Source organism: Oryzias latipes, chromosome 8 (assembly GCF_053564925.1).
Source record: "Oryzias latipes strain Hd-rR chromosome 8, Olatipes_Hd-rR_3.1".
Classification (NCBI taxonomy): Eukaryota; Metazoa; Chordata; class Actinopteri; order Beloniformes; family Adrianichthyidae; genus Oryzias; species Oryzias latipes.
In genome coordinates this window covers 19,571,913-19,595,931 of record NC_136244.1, presented here as the reverse complement: position 1 = coordinate 19,595,931, position 24,019 = coordinate 19,571,913, and the positions used below count along the sequence as shown (strand labels likewise).

Genomic DNA, 24,019 nt, shown 5'->3' with positions numbered 1-24,019 from the left:
TGACAGGTAGGATAATGATGGACTGTCTTGTGCACGAGATAAGTTGTAACATTTTTCATTGAACTATTCCACTGTTAGTGGTGTTTCAACAAAGTAGAAATGACTCAGGCAGAAAGTGATGCCAATCCTAATTATCTAAAGAATCTGAAGATAAAAGGGGAGTTGGACACGTATTTATTAATTCACATATTTACAAAACATAAAACATGCAACATTTAAAAGACAGCTCCCCGAATTTCTAAAATGTGTATGCATACATTTGTAATATATGGAAATCTATATATATATTTTTAATAAAATATACCCTAATGCTTACCAATTCTTTCGAACTTTGGCTTTTCCCTGAAAGTTAACCTCAGCAAAGACTATATAGAAAAAGTAACTGCAACAAAGCTTAGAATACAAAGATTATGGGTTTTCATTTTAACTCAGAAGACTACAATATACAAGATTTAAGTGTGTGCTTCTATGACTCATCTTCCACAAATCCATCTCTGTGTATAAATGTAGCAGAAAGTGTACTGTAGCAAAGAGGTTGTTGGCTTTTTCTTGTAAATGGTGCAGAAGTTTACTCAGCAAATCTCAGACATGGTGAAGTTGGAGTTAAACTGCCAGTCGTAGGTTCTGCGGATGGCTTCAAACCTTACGATCAGGTTTTCAAATGAGGGCCGTTGTGCTTGATCTTTATGCCAACACTGCTCCATCAACAGCCGTACCTGTTGACAGGAAAGTCAGGGTCAAATTTAAGGGATTGCAAACAATGCTGATTGAGCAGTGATTGGTTTTTCATGATATCCAGTGTTACCTCGTGAGGGCAGTCTCTGGGGCAAGGCAGTCTCATGTTCTTCATCAGCAGATCGATGATTATCATTGTTGTAATCTGTCCTTGGGCTTCACCCATCATTTCATAGAATTTCTGGGGGGATAAATAAAATAAAGGGGCCAAATGAGAAACACAAGCGGTGTGGAATATTTAAACTGCCTCATGTGCAGATTCAAACAACATACTGTTGGTGGGCTCTGCCGGTTGTCACAGCGGGTCAAGATCTCGTATAGTGTTACACCGAAGGACCAAACATCCGAGGCAAAGGAGAACTTGGACTCTTTCAAGCACTCAATGGCATACCTATAACATGTGAAAAACACACGAATGAAGCCTAGACACTCGCAGAAATAATAAATAACACTGTTGGGTAACTTAAAACTCACCAGAACACTGGACTGTCCCCGTCTTCTCGAACCCGGTAGTAGATCTCCCCCTCAGGGATGTGTTTCGTCAGGCCAAAGTCACCAATCTTGACCAAGCTGTTGTTTTCCACCAAGACGTTGCGGGCAGCCAGATCTCGATGCACGTAGCGTTTGGAGTGCAAGTAATCCATTCCCTTCAAAAGCGAAAGAAAAACCTGAATTTAAAACTGAGCCCCATATTTTTTGCACAGATGGGTGAAAGAAGCTGTCAGGAAGAGAATAAAATGCAGAGACCCTTACGTTGATTTAAGTATTCTGCTTTCTTCGTAAAATCTGGTTAATAGCCTTGAAAAAATATTTCACCATTAAGTTTTGTGGGCAGATTTGAGGTGCAGTAAGAATGATTTAACACCACGAGCTCCAAATTGTGCAGCAATAGTTTGTAAGAAACCTGCAAAGCAAGCCACTTTCCCCGACAACCTCATCTGTCTTCATGGAGAATAAAGATGTCTGTTCATTCAGATGCTGCTCATTTTCAGCCTCCAAACTATATTTTACATCATTGCAGTTTGTTTTCCTAAAAGGAGTTTTTTGGGTCACTCGGAGGAAAAAATGTAATGCTAATGTAACAGAATGACTCAGTCTGAATGAAATGGCAGGCCCAATGAATCCTCTTTGATGAGTTATATTCTAGTTTTATGATACGCTCAAATTTGTTGGAAAAACAATTACATGTCTGCTGCATTGCCCCTGCAAATGAATGGTAGTTCTCTTGTTGAATTGAAGCGGCAAAGCACTGCAGTTCAAGCACAAAATATTTAATCCTCTAAACTCACCTGACAGATCTGCTGAGCGTACATAAGGCACTGGCACACAGACACTTTAGTTTTGGGAAGGTAATCTCGCAAGCTTCCCATTGGAAGGTACTCCATTATCAGCTGTACCTCCGTCCTGCCTGTCATGAAACAAGAGATTCATCTTACGTTTAGATCACGGACCATTTTCTGGTTCTGCTGTCAGAGGAGCTACTGAGGAAGCAAAATCACAAATAATCAGACAGCGACCAAATGTGTAGCTGATGACTCACCTGGCTCAGTGCAACAGCCCTTGTACTTAACAATATTAATGTGATCAAGGGACTTCAGGATTTCAATCTCTTTCATCAACCCTTCAGCCACACAGCCACTTTCCTGTTTCAAGACCTTCACTGCCACAAGTTCTCCTGTGTCATCGTTTGTCGGGTCATACTTGTAGAGAGTCACTTTCCCAAAATGACCCTGCAAGTACAACAAGGAACAGACTATTCTCTTACAGGAGAAACATACATCACAAAATTACACATTCATGGTGAAGCATCATTGAATCTCTATGTTCATTGCATTTTCTTTGGCTACAATGCATCCAGTTTTGATTCCAATTTGGAATAATCCTTATAGGCAACAGCATCCAGACTAAGGACCTTCTTAAGGTTTCCCAATGGAACCTTTATTCAAATAGGCTTGGTTCAACCAGAAAGTTGCATTATGGGGTGACATATATTTCTGTAAATCGACTGGAACAGAGATGAAGTGACATGGTGACAGAACTCACCTCGCCCAAGTCCATGATCTTTTTTAGGTAGCGTTTCTGGTATGTACTCGGGACCGGTGGCGACAGACTTTCTGTGTCGGGTATGTCGAGATCTGTAGGAAAATTCAACAGAGATCTGATTACGACACGCAACAAGATGGTTAAAAGAAATGCAAAGTTTTGAAGAAAAACGCTGACTTTTCATCATCATTTCTGTAAGTTCTCTGAGGACGGCGCGGAAAGAAGGTCTCTCCTCTGGCTCATAGGTCAAACACATGCTGATGAACTTGGCTAGTTCTTCTGAGGATGGTTCAGTAAGGTGGTGCCTTTCTCGATAGAAGAGCTCTTTCTGTTGAGACATCAGAAACACATGCTTACACAAAACTATGGGAGAAGGAGGAACAAGGTTCTTGGAAGCCTGCAGCATGGACTTACTTCAGGCAATGTGCAGCCGCTAATAGGAACTTCCCCATTGTTACAGATTTCCAGCAACGTAATGCCAAAGCTCCACTGGTCAGCAGTGTTACCGATGGGTGCGCTGCCGTCCACACACTCAGGGGCAATCCATGGAATGCGGTCCAAACGCTCTGCAGTGTAACAAAGCAACAATGAACGTGTAGAAAAGACATTTTCAGGTAGAGCAAGGCTGAGCATACGTGTTTGTAGTTGATTTTCAAAACATACATACACACATGTTGTCCTACACTGTTTTTAATGTTTCCATGTTTGTAACATGTGATCTTAAGTGCTTGTGTCCCAATCTAACACGCAGGAAGGAATCAGAGAGACAAGAGGAAACAGGTAACAGGAAGTGGTTGGGTTTTAAGCTTCCCGTTTCTTAAATCTAACAGAAGCAAAGCGGAAAATTTCAAGCATCCACTGAAAGATAAGAGAGCTGTCTGTATAGCCAAGCTATATCAGAAAGCATGCACAGGAAGCTGCAGGGACGGACCTTCTCGTGTGAGGGCATTCAGGGAAATTCCGGGATCACTCAGCTTGATGAAAGGAGTAGTGTCGCGCTCCAGGCCACGTCTTGCCACCAGAATGTTCTTGGCACAGACATTTCCATGAACCAGCTGTTTAGCCTCCTAGAAATAAAAAAATATTGACAAGTTGGAAGAACATTACATGTTTCAATGTTGTTGACTAATTCCTTTTTTTCCACCCGTTTTTTCTGAATAATCTGTTTTGTTTTGAGTAACGTGCAAGTTTTTGTACAACTTAATCTTGAAGATGTGCTCATCTTTTAAACTTCCTCCTGGATAGTTGATGTTAGAAATTACCCGCAGCACTCGTCTTTAAAGACGGTCAGATAATGAAATGACTTCATTTTCTGCCTGACAACAGCTGCTCAAACAAAAATCTATGCAATATTCAACTGAGTAAAGATATTTACCTTATTTAGGAAGGCATCTAAATATTACAAGACTGATATATGAAATGTGCTGATTCTTAAAATAAAAATAAGTGGCTGAACTTACAAGGTAACTGAGGGCACTGGCGAGTTGTATTGACACTATAAACTTCCATTTAGCATTCACAGCTGCTTTATGTTTGCGAAGGAAGACATCCAAAGGTCCAAACTCCACAAACTCCTCCACCATGATGTCTGTAAAGACAGGAGTCATTGGAAGAAATCTAAAGCCACACGAAATGTAACTATGGTTGTCATGGGAACAATAAAGCGGCAGACAAAAGCAACATAAGCTCAAAGAAAGAGGCCACTACAATTAGGAGTGCAGGGGTTCAACAGCGTTTGCTCTCACTTTCAGATCCTTTGACAGACACGCCGTGCACAAACACCAGGTGACTGTGGGACACTTTGCTCATGAGACTTGCAGTTTCGAAAAATGCCTGAGACAGAGATATTCAACAGTGATTGTGAAGGTATGGAACACACAACGTGAAGTTTTTTGTTTATGTAAAGATTACAAGGCTTACAAGAGCAATATCTTCGTGGCTTCGATCCAAGATCTTGAGAACCACTCGAATGCCTTTTTGCTTAGAAGAGTTGTTGTTGAACTCAACGTCGTTGCCATCGTCTTCCCCTCCCACAAGCAGCCGTCCAGAGTAGATATTAGTTCTAGTGCCTCGACCCAAATGCACCTCCTGCACAAAAAAGCAAAAAGAGAACAACCCAGTCAGCTTCAGAGCGGAAAGCTTTAGTGAAAACTGAGCTGCCAGCTGAAAATGACAACCGGAGTGATGTTTTTCTCCTTGATGCGGTTAAAGCGTAGCTTGGTCAGCTTCTGGGAGAAGGACTCTGAGAGGGGGTAGAGCCCATCCTTGTGCCTTTTTACCAGAAGGTTGGAAATCTCTACAAACAAGAGGAGCACAAAAACAATCCTGTGTCAACAGCTGTATGTATTAAGAATGAAGAACACCTCGTGTAATACTGCTTTAACACCAAACGCGATATGCGTGTAGCATTCATGTTGGACGCTTGTCCAAAAATGTGTTAGTAAGCTAAAAGCTGCAGACCGTTTTTAGCCTCAATGCTACATTGAAGAATTGACTGTACGTCTCATTTACAGGGCATTTAAGACACGGATGATGTGGAAAGATTTATACATTTTGAAGAGTTCTACAAAAAACACTGGTCATTTATTTAGATCAGACTCTCCCAGTACAGTGAGCTGCGTCTGAATGACCGTCACTTTCAGCGGTACTACCATCCCTCTGTGACAACGTTTGACAACTTGCTGGCCCACATTAGTCAGAGGAGGGAAAAGAAAAAAAAAACAAGAACAAAAATAGATTAACTTGTTAATTGTTTCTCGATGGAAAAAATATATATTGTAAAAATGAGGAGTAGAACTATCAGAATCTCCTCCAAGTTGGTTTTGGACTCCACCCACTGATTGCATCATCAACATGTCAAATGCCAAAACTGAGTCTCTGATTGGTTGAGACGCCTTCTTCGCCAAAGTTCAGATTGATGAACTCCCGACGTGCTGCGATGCCCAAAATGCTCTGCTGCCAGGCTGACTCGCCACACCACTCCCGATGCGCAGGACCTCTGACCTCTGATCACACCTGTACACTGACTTAACATTGAAACTGGCCGCCACACACATGCGAATCGGGTTCGGTGTAAACGCAGCTTAATATTTCAGCAATGAAGTAAAATACAAACCTGCTTGTTTAGGCAAAAGGCACTTTTTGACAGTGAAGCTGTCAGAGCCAGACTTTAGCACAAAGGTTTTGAGGTTATCGATGAACTCTTTCACACTGGAGAACTCTCTGTCCCAGCCCTCCATGCAAAACACCGAACCCTTCTGCTGGATACGGAACTGCTTGTGGCTTGGCGCCGAACCGTTCTGTGAGCGCAAACACAAGTGAGCATGGAACGTCTGAAACTTTTCAACCGAGTGCAAACATTCCCAAAAGTGTAGAGTGGGCGTCGAGTTACCTCATTTCTTTTTAGCACAGCGAGAATGATGCTGTGATAGTCAACTGCACTCCAACGAACGAGGAACACTCCCTCCTCTGCTGCATCCTTTTTCAGCTTGTGGAGCACAAACTCCTCACTGGAAGGACATGGCAATCACATAACCGTTCCAAGAACCTTTTTATGTCTTAATGCATTTGCAATGGAAGATGCAAAAGAGAAACTCACTGCATAGGTCCGTGCAAGAGATTTGCTTCACTCAGAATTACCCTTGGGGGAGCCACTTCACGACAAAGATAGTGGTGGGCGTCTGCAGTCAGTCGGTAGTATCCATCGAGAAGAGAGACGAAGGAACGGGCCTCCTGGCTGGAGCTCATCTGTACCACCTACATGCATAAACACAAACACAACAAGCTTACAATCTGAGCTCCCACCTACAAACACTTCAAACTTAACAGCACGCTCAGGGCAAAACATCACCTGTAATCACACAAATAAGAAAAAAGTCTGAAGCTTAAACATATCCAATAAATAAATAACTCAAACAATAAATATTAATGACAGAAAACTAGATTCATCCAGCACAAGCACTTAAGATTTGCTTCAGTTAGATTAGGCTTTTAGATAGACAGGAACTCTCACCATGCAGCGGTTATCCAGAGTGCTAATGTACACATTAGCATCAGAAATGGCGATGTGGGTTATATCAGGGAAATCAGAAAATAGGCTCCATGTGTCGGGAGTGTTCAGCTGCTTCGACTGCTGCTTTGCTTTCTTGTAGTTCAAATAGTCATTTCTGAGGTAGGAATTCACCTGAGCCTAAACGTAGAGAGTGTGTAATTAAAAAGCTCCCAAAATAGAAACATGAAAAATAAAAAAGACAATAAAGAACACACAAAAAGGTCTTAGACAAACCTTGTGAACGTGCACCTTCCTCCACTTTAGCCCCTCAATCCCAGACACCATTACTTCGTGTGTGATGAGAGGGTTGCTGTTTCCCTTTGAGAGACTATCTCCATGGACCACATTTGAGTAGGAGCTGCTTCCGTCGCCGTCCTCCCTCAGCTTCAGGCTAATTACTTGGAAAGTCTCTGTACCAAATCGTGGAGCCAGTTGTTCCAGAGTAGAAATGTACTTGTACATGATCTCCTGGGGGGTCACCTTTCGGCTGTCTACTGTGTGCTGCTGGAAGGAGCGCACGAATTCGGCAAACACCGTTCGGATCCTAATTTTAGTAAGGAAGTTGTCATTGGAGATGTTTTTAGCGAAAGATCTTGGAATGCACTGGAGGAAACTGAAAGAAGACATTAAATCAGAGAAGTTATTTTTTTAAAATAAATTGAAAAGATATTGAAAAATAATCATAAGAGTTTGACTTCTTCATAGTTTTTACCTGACTTTTCTAGCTACTGCTGGTAAAGTAGAGTTCGTCTCTATTGCAAGATGTGACAGGTGAAGCACGGCCATTCCCAGGCTCTCGTTTTTGAATTGACTTCTTTCTTCCTCATTCTGGACTTCTTTCATTTCAACCACTTCGTTTACAAATTCATGTTTAGCCTGATTAAAACAAAATAATGCAAATTAAATGCAAGTTCTACGAAAAGCTAGCAAACCCTTTTGATAAAAACGCAGACTACCTGAGCAAATAAATACTCCAGGGATGTGATATCGAGCAGTGTGGAACCTTTCTGATTTGCACCACCTTTCAAAGAGTGGCGGGTCACCAGTGGCACCTTGTCGTTTAGCCCATGCCAATTCGGAAAGTAGAACCTAAACCCAAGAATGGAAATGGCTTGCTTGAGTGGATCACTGTGTTGAAAGTGTAGTAGCACAAAAAAATTCCAAACTAACCTCATGCAGTACTGAACCAGCAAGCTGCAGTTTTCTTCTGGGCTGAAAATGTGGTTTGGGCTGTACCAATAGCGTGTTTGTGGGTTATATAATGCAAATAACACATGGCAAAGCGGGTTTATACCTGCAGGACAAACAATGAGTTACACAGACACCACAAATGAGAACGTTCAGGATCAGTTTTTGTTTTGAAACTTGCATCCAAGTCTCACCTACAACCTCTGCAGCCCTGATACACAGCTCCTCCGCCGTGACATCTCCACTTGTGTGTGACAAGTGAGTTCCTCCATCTCTGCTCCAGAACAGGTAAACATGGATGCCTGGAGTCTGGGGAGCCTCTCCAGGACCTGGGCAGGTTTCTTGCCTGAAGAACTTGGACCACCTTCTCCTCAACATGTTGGGCTGCACACTCACTTTAAGTGTAGTGACTCAGCTGTGGTGTTGGCTGGAGTCACGTGAGAAAAAAAATATAATTGAATATATAAATAAATAAAAAGAAGAAAAATATTAAAGCTGCACATTCAATAAAATAATATACTACATTTTTTACTTGACAAAATTTTTTAATTATTTGTCAAATATTTGCAAACAAAATGTTATATATACATATATGTGCATAACTTCAAAAGATGCGACGTGACCAGGTGAGCATGTCTGTTTGTGTGCAGGCCTTCCGGGATCGTCGACTCTCATAAAAAACTTGTTGTTGTTTATGTATGTACATAAAGCTTTAGGGCGTGTGTACCCCAACCCTAATCTTATTTTTTTAAACAGAAATATATATAATGTGCTGTCTCAAACACCAACCGTTTACCTTAAGCCACAAATTAAAGTGTTTTCAACGAAACTGCATAAACATTTTTTACGGACGTATCCGGATACTTTAGCAAAGCGAGTCATAAAAATAAAAGAAAGTAACTCACCATTTAACGTTGCGTTTTGAAAAGCGACAATTGTAAAAACAGAAGGCAGCGCTGTGAACTGAAAGCTAAATGTCAGAGGGCATAATTCCCCTCTAACACCCACTCCCTTGACGGATTCTCGTGAAGTAAAAACCCGAACGACGGGAATCGCCAGCTGACGTCGACGCTCTCTGACTCAACACGCATGCGCATTTCACTCCATAGAAACTGTTTCGTCCTTTTCAAAATAAAATAAATTGGTTTAATTTATTTATTCAAAATAAATTGGTGTCAAATCGGTGTTTTATTCTTTTGTGGGATGAAATATGGATGTGGGAATAAGTATGGCTGTTAAAGGCGTGATATTTTGCTTTATTTTGATAGTATGAAGTGTTTCATTTCTATTACTTTCCCATATTGGACTGCAAGGTGGTTCCGAGCATCACAGCGAGAAAGCCCTGGTTCAAATCCCAGCTGGGAATGTGCTATGTAGAATTTCCATGTTCTCCATGTGCATGCATGAGTTTTCTCTGGGCACTTCAGATTTTCACTTTCACGGTCCAAAATCATGATTTATAGGTATATTGATAACTTTGCTTAATTGTTCCTACATGTGAGGCTCTGCAATGGACGCAACCGGCTAGGCATGTACCCCACCTTCACCCAAGAAAAGCTGGGATAGGCTCCAGCATCCTTGTGCTCCCAAAAGTAGATTCAGCAAGTTCGTAAGATGGATGCGGACATTTAGAATTCTAAAATCTTGGCTTAAACCTATTCAGTGTTAAGATCTGCCTAAAAAGTTGAAAAAAACTACATACAAAGATCTGGCAGCTAGAGCTGCCACATAAACTAAAAAAATTGTACCCTTAGACTCAACATCGAGGAGAGAAAAAAAACATTAATAACAAACTGTTGCAAAAAAAACTAGTTACTGATGTAATTGGATGATTACTAAATGTGAAACAAAATACAGCATTAAAAAAAGTGTAAACAGAACAAAAACATCCAGTATTGCCTAAATGGAAATTTAATGTGCTCGTTTATATCAATCCATTTAATCTAGATTACCTAATATGCATGTAAATGGTAAATGTGGTTTAACCCTGGCACCATGTTTGGATCAAATCTGACTCAATGTTTAGTATGAATGTGGTTTCTAAAATGACTCATTTTTGCATCATCATCCTGTCAAATAAGAAAGTGCTTTTATTTTGTAGCGTTACTTTTAAAATGTGAGCAATGTCTGTCAATATTTAATGTCAAATATGAAAAAGAATATTCTTCTTGACAATAATCATGATTGAACTGCATTTTTGAGGAAGATATGGTTTTTCTTTTTGAAAAAACACACAATTCCCCTTTTCCACTGGCTCTAGTACAGATAATTCGATTTTCAACATCTCATGTGATACCAGAAAATAATAAAAAGAAGCTAAAGACACCTACAAAGGAAAAAATATGTTCTTTTGGTTGTCTATTTATAATCTAATACCATAACTATGCATTGTTATAAAGTGAAAGGCTCCTGGGACAGAAGCTATATTCTTGCAGCATGGGACCAGAAAAAACAGTCATCATTCATTTTTAACATATTTAGATTATTCATTCTTTCAGGCACACATTTTCAAATATTCATAGTTCTATCCTTACATTAAAAAACTACAATGGTTCAGTTTTCAAGTTTTTTTTTTTATTTTTCTATGAGAAAAATTGCAGTATTGAAAGCAGTTTTCCCTCAGTTCTTCACTTAAAAATGTAAGCCATGACATGCAAATGTCAAAGTACTCCTGCCTTGGAAGAATAAGCACAGTAAGTTTACATCATCTCACAAAGGCGACTAGTTGGTCTTTTCCATCTTTAGATTACCACTGAGTAAGAAGCCAAAGCTAAATCTTTGGGTTCATTTAGGATAAACAGAACCGAACATGATCAACTGTCGTTGGCCTGGAGTTGACAGCAGTAACCCTTACTATTTTTCTTAGAAACCTCATTTACCAGCTGTTCTATAAAGCTCATCAATCAAGCAGTTTGAATGATTATTTGAGCACAAGTCAATGTTTTTGTTGTCCTGAATAATGTAAAAGACCCGGAGGAAAGAAAAAAAAAAAATCAAAACATTGGAACTTAACGGTGAATGTTGTACAAATGTCACATAAAATATCTGTTGCAAAAAAATGTGACAATGTTAGACTTAAGCTTGCAACTATGCACCAATACCAACAAAGCATAACAAATGAAGGAAAAACATTCAGCTCAGGCGATGCAGAAACACAGTTTGTTTTTGTTGTTTCAAATATGTGACTTATTACACATTTATAATTCAAATTTGTACTCAAAAAGTTTAAAGAAATGATGGTGTTTATTGGCAAGCTGTTTTACATTAAATGAGACTGGGGTACAGTAAGTGAATACAATTGCAAACAACAAATCCATTGTGATCACTCCTTTGTTTCTTCCGGCTCCCGTTTCACCTCTTCATAGGTCCCTTCTTCCTCCTTTCCTTCCCCAGAGTTGGGGACCCACAGACCTGAGTCAATGCAACGCTTCATATGATGTTTTGCCTCCTAAAAGACACGACAGTCACATGTTAACAGGGATTTCTTAAAAAAAAAAAAAGCACCTAAATCCAAAAAGATTCAACCAGACAAAACTGTATAGCTTACAGTTGGATCCATTTTACTGATGACTTCTTGTAACATTTGGATGTCCTTCTCATCAAAGCATTTCTGCATTTCCTGTGGTTGAAGGCAAACTATGTGAGCATTTCAAACTCAATAGAGACAAAAAATGAAACCCTGCTTGTTAGAATGCACTTACAGCAGGCAGCGACTCATACACTTCAACTGGATCCAGGCCTCCAGGCCCCAACCGCTTCTGCCGCTCCTCTTCCTCGTATTCTTTCAGGGCCTTTTCTATGCGAATCTTTGCTCTTCCTCTCACCCGTTCTTTAAACGCCTCAAGCTCGTCGTTAAAAGCATCTTGGTATTGCTGATCTGCGGTCTGTAAGAAAACAAATGAACAAATGTGAACATTCCAAACCAGAAGTATAAAATTTTACAGAAACTTCTGGTAAAAAAAAAAGGACTTTTAAAATAATCTGTTTTAGTCCAGGAATAACAGACAGACTGCCTTTGATTTTTGTACTGCTTGTTTATGAAAGCACCCTTTCTTTTCCTGCCCAAACATCTTCTTTAAAATGAATAAGTTCAGAGCAATTAAACACAATAAAATTAAATAAACTTGCTTACTTTAATCTTTGCAAAAAACTGACGGAAGCAACCGCGGGGATCCACTTTGAGGCTTTTTGCCAACTCAAGAATGAACTGCATGACAATGGTCTGATGGGCCACCTGCTCCATCAGTGCGTGTTTCTGCAAATAGGAAAGCAAAGCTTTACTAAGAAATGAAAAACCTAAACAGCTGCAAACAGGAGCACACACTTTGAGGAGAAGATATGCTAAAAAACAAAGATACAAGAATATAAAATAAAAATATAAGTATATGTGTTTACCTCCTCAACTTCCAGATCAATGCACATGATGACGAGATAGTTAGCGGTTTCTTCACATACAAGATGAGGATTGTCAGAGAGATACTTTTGGCTGTCGTCCCATCGTCGCAACATCCCTGTAAGTTAATAAAAATAGACTTAAATTGTTTTTAAAGAAGGGAAAAGACAACAGAATGACCTTATGGAAGTTACTCAGGCTTACCGAAATGTTTAATCTGCTTCTCGTGTTTTTCAACAAATGTTTTGTGTTTTTTCTCCTTTTCTTCTTCCGTATCTTCCGAAGTTTCAGGTTTTATGTTCACTATGCTCTATAAGCGAGAACAAAGATCAAGATTTGACACCATCTAGCATTGATTTGAAATAACTACTTTGTTTATAAAATGTCAACGGACTAATGTGAGCTTCATTGGATTTTCCAACCTCTTGCTAGAAAACCACAGGTTTCTATCTGCATATAGAAGTCACCTTGCTGAACCCTTCCTTGCTGAGTGTGTCCACGTTCCACGGCATCTTCTTCTCCTCCCTGTAGTACTCATCCAGCTTTTTCTCCCAGTCCCGCTCCTCTTTTTTCAGCTTCTTCTCATCGGCTTGGTATTTGGTGAGCTCTGTTTTGACACCATCGGAAAGGTTCAGGTCCTGGATCTTTGTCTGTAACTCCGTGAGTTTACGCCGACATTCGGCGAGTCCTTTTTTTAGGTCTTCGCCTTTCTTCTGGAATTCTTCCATTCGCTCCACGCGCGCCTAAGGAACAGATCACACGCGTGAACATCATGTGTAAACAATTTCAAATACTCATCAGCTCTTGTCCAGTTTGAGTTCAAATTCAGGAATCCGAAGTAAGTAGGAAAATTAGCATGGCTGAAGAATTACAAGCAGAAAGTGAAAGCTAACGATCACGCTAAGCACTTTTCCGAAAAGCTTTTATATTTACCTGGTGTCTCCATCTGAAGAGACTGGGAGTGTCAATATTTGGGTGGGTATCATCTTCATCATCCGATACCTCAATGTGATCCCACACGCTGTAATCTATCCTGGACATCCTGCAGCAAGAAGAAGCAGCGCTAGCTTCGACTAGAACTCGGTTAAGTTGGCGTCTAAATCACGCTCGCTAAAATACCGACCTAAGAAATATTCACACTCGAACCCTTCAGAAATGTGTGTTGGTGCTCTGTGTTTCTGTACTCCAAATTTGGTCGTGCGAATTGATTTGTTACTCCCAAGCAAGAGCTAACGGGAAGCTGCTACAGAGTTCTAGAAGAAATTCTCCCCAAAGCTTCCGTTTACGTCATACGTAAGGCGCGTACATTGTACGTCGTAATTTAGACACCGGAAACAATGACCAAAAACGGAAAATATTTGGTTTTCATAGTTTTAATCTGAAAGACTGTGATGCTTTCTTTTGTATAAACATGTTGTTATTTATGGCTAAATTTGATATTCATAAAAGCAAATTCTCCTATAAAAAACTGATTTATTTGTGTTAAAACTGGAACTGCAGCAATATTTAAACTTAATTTCAGCTTCAAAAAACACAAAAGCTCAAAAAACAATTAACATTTGTAAATCTTTTGGAATAATAACACAAGTTTACTCTCGCATTTTCTCTTTTTATTTTATCATTTTTTTTCTATGTTTAGTTCTATTTTCTTTATTTATTTTAATTTTTTATTCCCTTTTGTGATTGTTAGAAATAATTAGAATCTTCTTAAGCATGTAACACGTTTATTCTGTATTCAGAATTGTAATGTACATTATCTGTGCATAATTGTTGCATTTCTTTGTTCTGTATGTTGCAATTGTTCAATAAAAATTAAAGAAAAGGGAAATTATATTTAAATATAAAAAAGAAAGAAAAGCACCATGACCCGAATGATTACATTTTTCAAGGCGAATTAAGAATAAATTAGAATGCTGATCTGAACACATATTAGAAGATTATTATTTTTACATATAAGATTTAGAAAATGTACCTACGTAATATGGTAAACTAAGAGTATGATATTCATTTGCTTACTGCTATTTTTCGTTCTTGATATAAATGGCCAGATATGATTTTTATATAGTTATGTTTCAGATATAGATGTGTGCTCCAGACTGATAGATGATAATTTAGTTTGTCCGTTCCCAAGAAGGAAAAGTTCAAGTTCTAAGAAAGGAAAACAAGATCAGTTTGTGAATGTTTTCCTTTTTTCTTCATCGCCGGTGTTGCGATCATAACCTGTGACAACACGTTTGAATAAAATAGCTAGAAAATGTTCAATCTAACAGAGAAAAGAAGATGAACTAGACAATTTTATATACTTTTTATTTCCATTGAATGCAAGTCATCAGCAGGTGGTGTCAGCTATTTTTGCTCGGTTTGAAGTTTGTCAGTTTGGAGTCTTTGAAACCTGAGCAGCAGACGGAGTTTCCAGTTTGCGCTGCACAGCACCGCTGCATCTCTCGGATCACATCCTCGCATTTACTTTCCACATACTTGTTAGCTGTGAGATGAGAACAAAAAGTTCACAAATTTGTTTGAGATTTGCATTAGAAGAGCACAACAACAACGTCAATGTGTACCTTGTAAACACGTTTGAATGGCACATGCTTGCTTTTGACACGGATCTTTCTGTGGCATATCTAAAGGAAAACATGTGAGAATGAAAACAATGATATGAATAAAACATGGGCAGAATCTTAAACTTTACTTATTGGATAAAGATTGGGGGCATGGTTTTAAAGTTAGACATACCAGTAATATTTGATACGCAGATCGACCTACTACTGCTGGGAACCCAACCACTTCCGTTTTCAAGGGATTGTTTTGATCACGTGTCATGCTGTTAGCCAATTACATTTAGACATCTGCTCAACAGCGACATCGTGTGGGCAATGAAATACATGCATTTAGGCTTTTGTTGGTATTTTAACAATTTTTAAAAATCAATCTGGTCATACCAGATATTTGAACTTTATACTTTATTTTGAAAAAAACGCAGAAGTGCAAATAAAATGTCCATACTTTTTTGATGTTTTGCTTTTATTGATAAAGATAAGAAAATTAACAAACAGTTCATATGTACAATGGCAACCACTGAAATATTGTCATTGAGTCTTTTTTTATTTGCAATGATTATATTTTGTTAGTCAAGAAAACATATAGTCAAGACATAAACCAGATCAAGAAAATCACATACAGTTGGACACAAACAAACAAAAGATAATTACAATTCTAAAAAATGTATCTAACACATTAAAAAATGAAATTTCCAAAGACCTTTTTTTAATGTGGTCTTGTCTGTGAAATCTAACTTTACATAAATATCCACCGAATCATAAATGTTGCATCATTTCCGTGTTGAAAACAACAGTAAAATCTGCTAAGAGCAATGCTCTCTGCATGCCGGATGTAGTCTTCTGACCCTGAAGCAAGGTAGCTTGTCTTAGATACCTGAGCAAAAAAAAAAAACAAAAAAAAAAGTGGACATCAGAACTTTGTGTGAAAATGTGTGACTCATTTCAAAATTTCAAATAATAAATGTCTTTTTACCTTTGGTTTTTGCTTTGACAAGGAACTGCTTGCTTTTCTGATCCAGTAGATTGGAGGCTGTGCAGGTGTAGGTCCCTGGGAGAAGTGAAGAAGAAGTAACAACAGCTTCATCCATCATCTTCTCCTGCATGGGATGCAAGGATTGCCACGTGTAAACAGGTGCAGGGTTTCCTGTGGCTGTGCAGTTTAGGGTGATTTCGTTACCCATAGTTAAGTTCAAAACTTCTGTTTCAGGGCTCAGGATTGTTGGAGGAACTAGAGGGAAAAAGAAGATCAGGAATCAGTCTTTAATAAGTCAAATTTGAGGAGACGTGCTTTAGGAAGATGCAGGGGTTCATAACTCACAGTACACAGATGCAATGAGAGGCTCTGAGGTCACAGAAGGAGGTGGCTGTGGCCCCTCAGGTCCGAGCTCCAGCTCTGCCACACACTTATACTCTGCTTCATTTTCGCTTTGAGTTGGAGTGATTACGAGGGTGGACGAGACTTGGACGGGCGAGGAAGACGTTAGGTCAACAAATGAGTGTGTATAAACCTCTGTCTGCCCTCTGTACCACCTCAGGGTGAGATATTGAACAGGAGCAATATTCTGAACTTCGCAGAGCAGCTCATACTCTTTCCCTTCCACCATGGGGCCACTGTGGTTCACCTGCCTGATGGAGACTCTGTCTGGAGTTTCTGCATTAACACAGAGATCCTGTCAGGCAAACAGGTCAGTTTATTAACATTTATTTGAAGCGAGGTGGAACTTACTATAGAGAACCAGGTTGAGTTTCTCCTCACACTGTCGTGGAGCTGTGAAAAACACCCCATAGCATATAGGCTCCTCAATCCAATCTATTAGGCTGTCAACCTTCCACTGGACAGAGCGGTCTTCTTGTGTGTATGAGGCACCGATGACGGATTCCCAGCCCAGCACACGAACCGGTCGTGTGGCTTCACAGCTGACTGACACTGATTCCCCAAAGCCCACCACAACCCTGGAAGGCTTAAGGACCAGAGAGCATCCTTCACCTGAAACTGTCCCACACACCAACTGTTATCATCAGTACAGCTGCTGGCGTTATCACATCGTTTCCATCTATACATGACAAGAAAATCATAAACTATATGTAACTCGATTACTTCAAGCACCAGTAAGATAACATTTTAGATTACTCAAAAAGACACTTCACAGAGTGTAAATTCATCAACTTAAAATCAGAATTTTTTTTCCATTTGAACTCTCATTGTGTTTCATCCCAGTTTTCATTAACCAACATGCCACTTTTTCAAAAGCAAACACTTTCCCCTGCTAGAAAATGACATAAAAAAATAAGAGTATCCTTATATTGCTTACCTGAGGAAAACGTGCAAATAACTAGAATCCATGTTAGGACGTTGTTTCCCATGTTTTTTTTGTTTTTTTTTTAAATGGAGCCGTCGAGAGACAGAGAAATTCCTTCTTGATCAACCTCGGCAACTCTGCAGGGAACTATGCTGGACCAACAAAAAGCCCTTTCCCGGCTGACTTCAGGGATGGGAGGGGGGAAAAGAGGAGAAAAAGAAGGAAATTTAACAGCTGATTGACAAATAAAACAATCCCCTGCTTTGTCCTAAAGCAGGAAATTTAGGCCTTTGAAAAGCTTCATCAAATCTCTAAACGTCAACATTATTTTCAGTGGCATTAAGTAAAATCTTGGTTGATTTTTTTCTTGTTCTATTTTCTCTGAACCTCTGAAAGTGTGGAGATAAACCCATTTAGATTTGAACTGTTTTCATCATGTAAGCTGTAGGGCAGTTAAATTATGGACCTCAAAATTATTTTCATGTCAGTTCCCGCAGTTAGGTTATTTCCCCTCTCTTGCATGCTTGTCTCCTGCTGCTTCTGGCCCCTATGCTCAAGCCTGTAGGACCTGCACTGTGACCAGAATGTTACACAGCATAGCAGCCTGTACTGAAACTGCAGCACAGGATAAGTTACAAATTCCTTCTTGTGTATTTATGAAGAGGGCAGCTGCAAATCTCAACCTACAGCTTGGGCTGGATGCAGCTTCAAACCATATCTATAGTAAAAGGTTTATCTTTTCTGTCAATGACTCATTCAGCACATGTACCCTGCCAGGTTGTTATGGCAACCCAGGCAGAGCATAAACAAACAGTTGGCCTACTTTTGGGTAATGACAGCGATAGAACTTAAAAGATTTCAGAAAAAGCTTTGTGTCGTCTGTTGCAGGCAGGATAACACTTCTGTATACTTTTCTTTACATTGACTTTGTTCGGAACTCATTAGTATGGCAGTCTCAGCACTGGATGGCCTCAAAGAGGCAGAAAAGGAGGCCCAACAAATTGACGAAGGGCAGCAGGAAAACACTGACTAGTTTGCAGGAAAACACTGACTAGTTTGACTTTACCTTAATCAGTATTCAGCTTAGGGGCATCAGAAACACAAAAGGAAACAAAAACAAAAAAGGTTATGTACATCAAAAATATAGTTCAAAATGTACATTTTTCAAAGTAAAAGTCTTGTATGCATTTAAAACAAACATTTTATTTAATTAAAAAAAATCTATTTAAACATGTTTGGAGTACCAGTGCAAAGTTTATTTAGTATTTTTAAAGTGTAGCAATGCACACAGACATAAAATGACAAATGAATATTGCAAATATATAATAGTTGTTCACACAATGAAGATATGGTACCAATAAAATTATCCACATTACATGCAAATGTTGTTTTACAGTAGTTTTGATAAACAACAATACTGACTTAAAGCAAATATATATTCACAAACAAAGCCATTGAGGTCAAATTTTGGGATCAGATCTGGATCTATAATAGGTCTTGAAAGAAATTTGGGTTGAAGCTTTCACACCTGGTACCTACATAAAGGGCTTACAGATCTCTCTCTCTCTCTCTCTATCTCTCTCTCTCTCTCTCTCTCTCTCTCTCTATATATATATATGTGTGTGTGTATATATACACCCCCCTTTTTTTTTGGTTACAGCAAACAGTTCTAAAACAGTTTGAGAAAAATCGCAAGAGCCCCCCAATACACACAAATTGGGCCAACACTTATAAGCTGAATTTGTTTTTTTCCAAAAAAGAAAAAAATTCAAAAGAATACATTGATAAAAAATTTTCAATACATACTTTTTTGTTCAAAACACATTTTGTTTGCATAGAGCCTATAATGTTCCTGGTTATATTTTCAAATTTTCATAATAAAAGTGTTTTACATAAGTGTGCAACTCCACAAGAAACCAAAAAACAAAAAAGTGTACTTAGTCGTGGCACTTGTAAAATCTGTAACTTTGTTCAGCTTTTAAACAGGACAACATTTTAAAATATTTTAAAAAGCATTTAAAAAGTAATATTGACTAATGAAGTTTCCAAAACAGAATAAATCGTAAAAAAGTTACCTATAGGCCTGACAGCAAAAGCATGGCAAGGAAGGAAAACATGTAAAAACATGTGCAGACATGTAAAATCAAAGCCATAAGATTTGGAATTTAAATACTGCTAAATACCACAAATACTTGAAATAATTTAAACACATATCATAGAGATACAGATGACCCTTTTGCAATAAGTTCTCCAAAGACCATACCTTAAGTAAATTGAGGTGGTGGGTTTGTGCAAGTGCACATACAAATGTGAAAATAGTGGTGTTGAAGTCTAAAAATGCAGAATATTTAATAGTTGCAGCTGGTCAGAGGAGAGTCCAGCTTATGCTGTAATACCTAATGCTACCATTCCCCAAAGCAGGAGCAGCATCTATGTGATATCTGCATCATTAGATTTGTAAAATTGTTTAGTTTCCTAAAAAAGTCAAGCGGAAAATGTCAGTAAAATGAGATAAGCTGCTAAATAAACTGAGATTGCTGTTTGTTCAGAGAGGCGATTCAACTAATAAACTGAAACAAAAAGTAAAGAACATGAAGCACCTAAAAAAAAGTACCACAAAGAAGATCACTCATGATTCCACTTTGAAGCTCGGATTGTCAAGTTGCTCCATTTATATCAGTTTTTACGTTGTTAGTAACGTTGTTAAAGGTAGTAGATGAGATCCTGAATGGTCTAAACTCCAGGAGCAGGAAAAACACAATGAGCAGGCTGGACAAACACTGTTGTTTGAGGTCCAGAAACATTTTTGCAACATTTCAGAATGCTGAAATAGAATTTTTCAAAACCAAAAATCCTCCTCATATAATGGAAGGGCTTCCCTGAGGACATTTTATGAAGGAAAACGTTCCCCTACGCGTCAGGAAGAGTGCACCACCAAGTATTATCAGGGCTCCAAGGGACAAAAATACTCCCAACAGGATTCCAAAGGTTGTTCTATCCCCTGTGAGAGATGGAAACTCAAGTTAGAAATTAGTTAACATTAGTTAGAACGCAAAAACAGTAAAAACAACAACTAAGGTTTTCTGTTTGTCCTTCTCCTCTAATGGAAAACAACATAAAAACCTATCTACAAAAACACCCATCCTTCCATTATCCAAACCTGCCCAGTCGCCTTTGGGGGTCCTGATTACTGTTGGCAAGGGCGGGGTACACACACTGGACATGTTGCCAGTAGGTTGTAGGGCCACACAATCACTCACACATTCACACCTAGAGTCAGCGATTAACCTACAGGGAGGAAGACCCATGCATGCACGGGAAAAACATGCAAACTCCACTGAGGAGAGAGTGCAACAAAAGCAGGACAAGAAATGAAATGAATTCAGAATAGATGTCTTACTTTCAGCTTCTTCAAGAATGAAATACTTGATGGTGTTGCCCTGAGAGTTTGAGACATTGCAAGTGTAAACCCCCTGAAGGGCAAAGGTCAGAGTCCGGATGCTGTTGTCCCCATTTATGGCTGTACTTTGCAGGTTCTGAGGGTAACACCAATCATACGATGGCTTTGGATTTCCTATGGCGCTGCAGTTTAATGTTACATTTCCACTTGGGGGAATTTTCAGGGTCTCGTTCGCAGGCTCAGAGCAAACGGGTGCGTCTGAAAGATGAAAGCGAGAGGAGTAAAAAGAAGCAGGAAAATAACACGCTTAGATGACAAAAAAAAGTGCTTTTAAAACTCACAGAGTACTGCCAACCGATGCAGAACTGATGGTCTTAAAATAGGACTTTCACCCTCAGGCCGGAAGTCGAGCTTAGCTTCGCACCAGATGTCACTTCTATCATGGCTTCTATTGGCCGTCATGTTCAGGAAAGACGAGACAGTGGCCGGAAGGTGACTTGAACCCTTAAAACGTTCTTCATAAACAGATACATATTCAATGTACCAGATCACGGAGAGTCTACTTGTTGGTGCGACATTCCTAATCTCACACTCTATACTATACAGCTGACCCTCCCTCATGACGCCAATGTCATCAAGGGACTGGGATATGGACACCATTTTTGGGCTTTCTGCAAAAGAAGACAACATTTTTTTAATTTTAGCATTGTTTTGTCTGGGTTGATTTGAAATATTATGCAGGGAATATCCACTCAAAGTTCCTTACGGTAAACTGTGATGTTTGGGATTTTTGTACACTGGTCACCTTCAAAGGGAGTGGCATAGCATATTGGATCAATTTTCCAAACCTGCACTTTGTCAATTTGAAGCCGCAGAGAAGAAACGCCTTCCTTAAAAGGTGTGTTAAAATCTGGAGACTCCCAGCCCATACCCTGTATCTCAGTCCCTAAGGCATTGCAGGTGGCAGTGAAGGAGTCTCCAAACCTAACTACACTTAGATGGGGGGTGATCACAACTTCACAAGAACTCCCACTGGATCCTAGATGGAACAAGTAAAATTTCAATTCAGAGAACAGGAGATGCTTTACATACTAAATATGTACATACTAGAGGTGTAACGATTCATTTTAGCAACGATTCGATTCATATGATAATTTGTGGTTGACGATATAATTCATAGTTGATGTTGGTTCATTTTGAATGACCTAAATTCAATTCAGGACATCTTTAGCCAAAACCAGTGTGACCCAGAGATGAATACCTGAGTACTGAACAGTGCAGGAGAAGTTTTCCAGATTCCTTGTATTTGTTTTAAGATAATCAAGTGTAAATTAAATATGTGTACAAACAAGCAAGTAAACATGAGCTAACAGCAAATACATTCACATTTTAGTTTCATTAAGTTCAGCGCACTGTTTTTTTTCCACATTAAAGTAACAAACTGAACTATATTAGAACATTCTATCACACAGTATGGTTACATGTCTGTGTGAAATTTAAAGTGTTTCTATACACTGGACTGTAATGATGGGTTGATCAGTTTTTGCTGCCATCACATGTGTGCTGTCCGCTGTGATGCAAAATAAAATAAACCGATCATGCCTCAATCCAAAGGGTATTTTCCAATATCAAAATAATCATTTAATTACATTTTTGAAACAATTTTATAATGGCATAGGTCGATTCAATTAACAACTTGCCCCAGATAGTTAGATCTGGTTGGATCAAAGGAATTTACATCAATTTATCGTTACACCCCTATTACATACACATCCTCTACATTAAATTTAAATAAACAAGCTGGTTCTCAGGACATTAAAATACAAACACAAATGCTCAATCTACAATAAAATACCCAAAAAGGTTTGTAGTAATGTACTTCGCTTACAAGTAAAGATAAACTGTTGATTTAATTGAATGCATATGACAACATTTTCTAACTAAGTTGTAGTAATGTTTTTTTTCCTCATTTTTTTTTTTGGAAATATTATTGAGTCTAATGTTAACACAGGTTTATATATTTGCCTGGCATGTAACAATCACTAAATGCTTGAATTATAGTGTTTACTGATTGCCTAAGTCCAAAAGTCAACGAGTGCTGACATTGACTCCTAATGTTTATCTGTCAGCTGGCAGGTTATCCATTTAAGGAAGAAGGAAAAAAAAGTCATGAAGGCTGTCGAAACTGGTTTCCTTTTTAGTATTTACCTCGTCAAAATGTCAAAGTGAAAGAAGTAATGGTCATGATTACTTATACAAATAAATTTCTAATTTGAAATTTTAATTTGAAGAAAATCTGACTTTATAATATGCAGAAACAATCGATTACAAACCGAAAGAAAACATCACCTACCTGTGGGAGAAGCCAGGAAGATAAGCATAAAGACTGTCCACATACTTTCACTTAAAATTTAAAAAAAGGAAAAAATAACTAAAAACTCTGAAACCTCGGAAGAAAAAAGCGCGGAGATGTTTTTCTTTAACCCGACCGTCGGGAAACTCAGGTGAGCTGCTGCATTAAAGTACCCCTCGGAAATCTTTGTGACACGCCCTTTCTTTTGTAGCGAAATGCTTTCATTTCATTTGAGGGGTTTTTTCAGTCTCAACACAAACGATTTGTTACGGCTTGTCTCGAAATCTGGTCTCAGTAGCGCCCCCTCGAGGATGATTGACTGAATTTCTATTTACAAGGGGGAGGCAAAGATCAAAGAGAAAATTAACCAAGTAACCTTGTGCTATCCTAGGCACTTTTACATTGGGAGTTGGGTCATATAGACCCACTAGACAGTACGTTAAACCTTTTTTCTTCAGTGATTTGTGATTTTCACTGGTCTCCATGGATCACATGAAATCTTTCCACCTTTATCCACCTTTGTCATGGTAGGGAGAACACATCAATGTAAGGGTGGGGTCATCTAAGATAGCACAAAGGATATAAGGCAGCAGATATTCTTCAACTTTAACGCTGTGATTGAAATAATAAAAAATGTTTAGCATTGATGCTCTTTACTATTTCGCAGTGTTTGATTATACAAACAAAAGACGCATTATACATAGTTTTTTTAAAATAACTTGGAACAAAACAAATTAAGCAATTGGATGTGTCGAAACGATCTCATTTCCCAATAATAGTCAGCATTATTTAGATTTTCTTTATGTGCACTGAGATTCTACTAAAATAATTCATGCGTTGTAAGTTTTGTCATTTCAATAAATATATTTTCCCCGTCCTGATTGTTTAAAAACTCTACACCAGACATAAAAAAATAACATAAGATTTAGATAGTGCAGGGTTGTTTCTCTGACCAAAAACGTCTTGCATTTATTTTTATGTTTTGTTTCCATGCC

General features: G+C 38.7%; 5 protein-coding genes across 5 annotated transcripts; all 5 read right to left on the bottom strand.

Annotated features, from left to right (window-relative positions):
- Positions 1–157: 157 nt before the first annotated feature.
- tyk2 (tyrosine kinase 2) lies at positions 158–9,118 on the bottom strand. Its single transcript, XM_004071351.5, has 24 exons — positions 8,923–9,118; positions 8,212–8,444; positions 8,000–8,123; positions 7,786–7,918; positions 7,542–7,705; positions 7,064–7,442; positions 6,791–6,967; positions 6,377–6,534; positions 6,170–6,287; positions 5,894–6,077; positions 4,956–5,074; positions 4,699–4,866; positions 4,524–4,611; positions 4,239–4,366; positions 3,710–3,845; positions 3,193–3,344; positions 2,956–3,106; positions 2,779–2,870; positions 2,276–2,465; positions 2,025–2,143; positions 1,210–1,382; positions 1,009–1,126; positions 806–916; positions 158–716 (listed from the first exon to the last, which is right to left on the bottom strand). The coding sequence occupies exons 2-24, from the start codon at positions 8,393–8,395 to the stop codon at positions 573–575; spliced, it is 3,510 nt and encodes a 1,169-aa protein (XP_004071399.1). The 5' UTR covers positions 8,396–8,444; positions 8,923–9,118; the 3' UTR covers positions 158–572.
- Positions 9,119–10,569: 1,451 nt separating this feature from the next.
- Positions 10,570–13,690, bottom strand: LOC101156088 (cell division cycle 37, HSP90 cochaperone). Its single transcript, XM_004071352.5, has 9 exons — positions 13,534–13,690; positions 13,344–13,452; positions 12,878–13,153; positions 12,615–12,720; positions 12,413–12,528; positions 12,150–12,272; positions 11,719–11,901; positions 11,565–11,636; positions 10,570–11,465 (listed from the first exon to the last, which is right to left on the bottom strand). Exons 2-9 carry the CDS (start codon positions 13,449–13,451, stop codon positions 11,340–11,342), a joined length of 1,110 nt encoding a protein of 369 aa, XP_004071400.1. The 5' UTR covers position 13,452; positions 13,534–13,690; the 3' UTR covers positions 10,570–11,339.
- Positions 13,691–14,700: 1,010 nt separating this feature from the next.
- Positions 14,701–15,249, bottom strand: cmc4 (C-x(9)-C motif containing 4 homolog (S. cerevisiae)). The gene is made up of 3 exons (XM_011478045.4): positions 15,147–15,249; positions 14,975–15,034; positions 14,701–14,895 (listed from the first exon to the last, which is right to left on the bottom strand). The coding sequence occupies exons 2-3, from the start codon at positions 15,030–15,032 to the stop codon at positions 14,753–14,755; spliced, it is 201 nt and encodes a 66-aa protein (XP_011476347.1). The 5' UTR covers positions 15,033–15,034; positions 15,147–15,249; the 3' UTR covers positions 14,701–14,752.
- Positions 15,250–15,415: 166 nt separating this feature from the next.
- LOC144994309 (vascular cell adhesion protein 1-like) lies at positions 15,416–17,442 on the bottom strand. The gene is made up of 5 exons (XM_078951703.1): positions 17,284–17,442; positions 16,698–16,964; positions 16,290–16,622; positions 15,945–16,199; positions 15,416–15,845 (listed from the first exon to the last, which is right to left on the bottom strand). Exons 1-5 carry the CDS (start codon positions 17,333–17,335, stop codon positions 15,838–15,840), a joined length of 915 nt encoding a protein of 304 aa, XP_078807829.1. The 5' UTR covers positions 17,336–17,442; the 3' UTR covers positions 15,416–15,837.
- A 1,063-nt stretch (positions 17,443–18,505) lies between these two features.
- LOC105354539 (vascular cell adhesion protein 1) lies at positions 18,506–23,320 on the bottom strand. Its single transcript, XM_011478047.4, has 5 exons — positions 23,025–23,320; positions 21,438–21,710; positions 21,013–21,342; positions 20,672–20,929; positions 18,506–20,272 (listed from the first exon to the last, which is right to left on the bottom strand). The coding sequence occupies exons 1-5, from the start codon at positions 23,065–23,067 to the stop codon at positions 20,130–20,132; spliced, it is 1,047 nt and encodes a 348-aa protein (XP_011476349.1). The 5' UTR covers positions 23,068–23,320; the 3' UTR covers positions 18,506–20,129.
- Between the last annotated feature and the right edge of the window lie 699 nt (positions 23,321–24,019).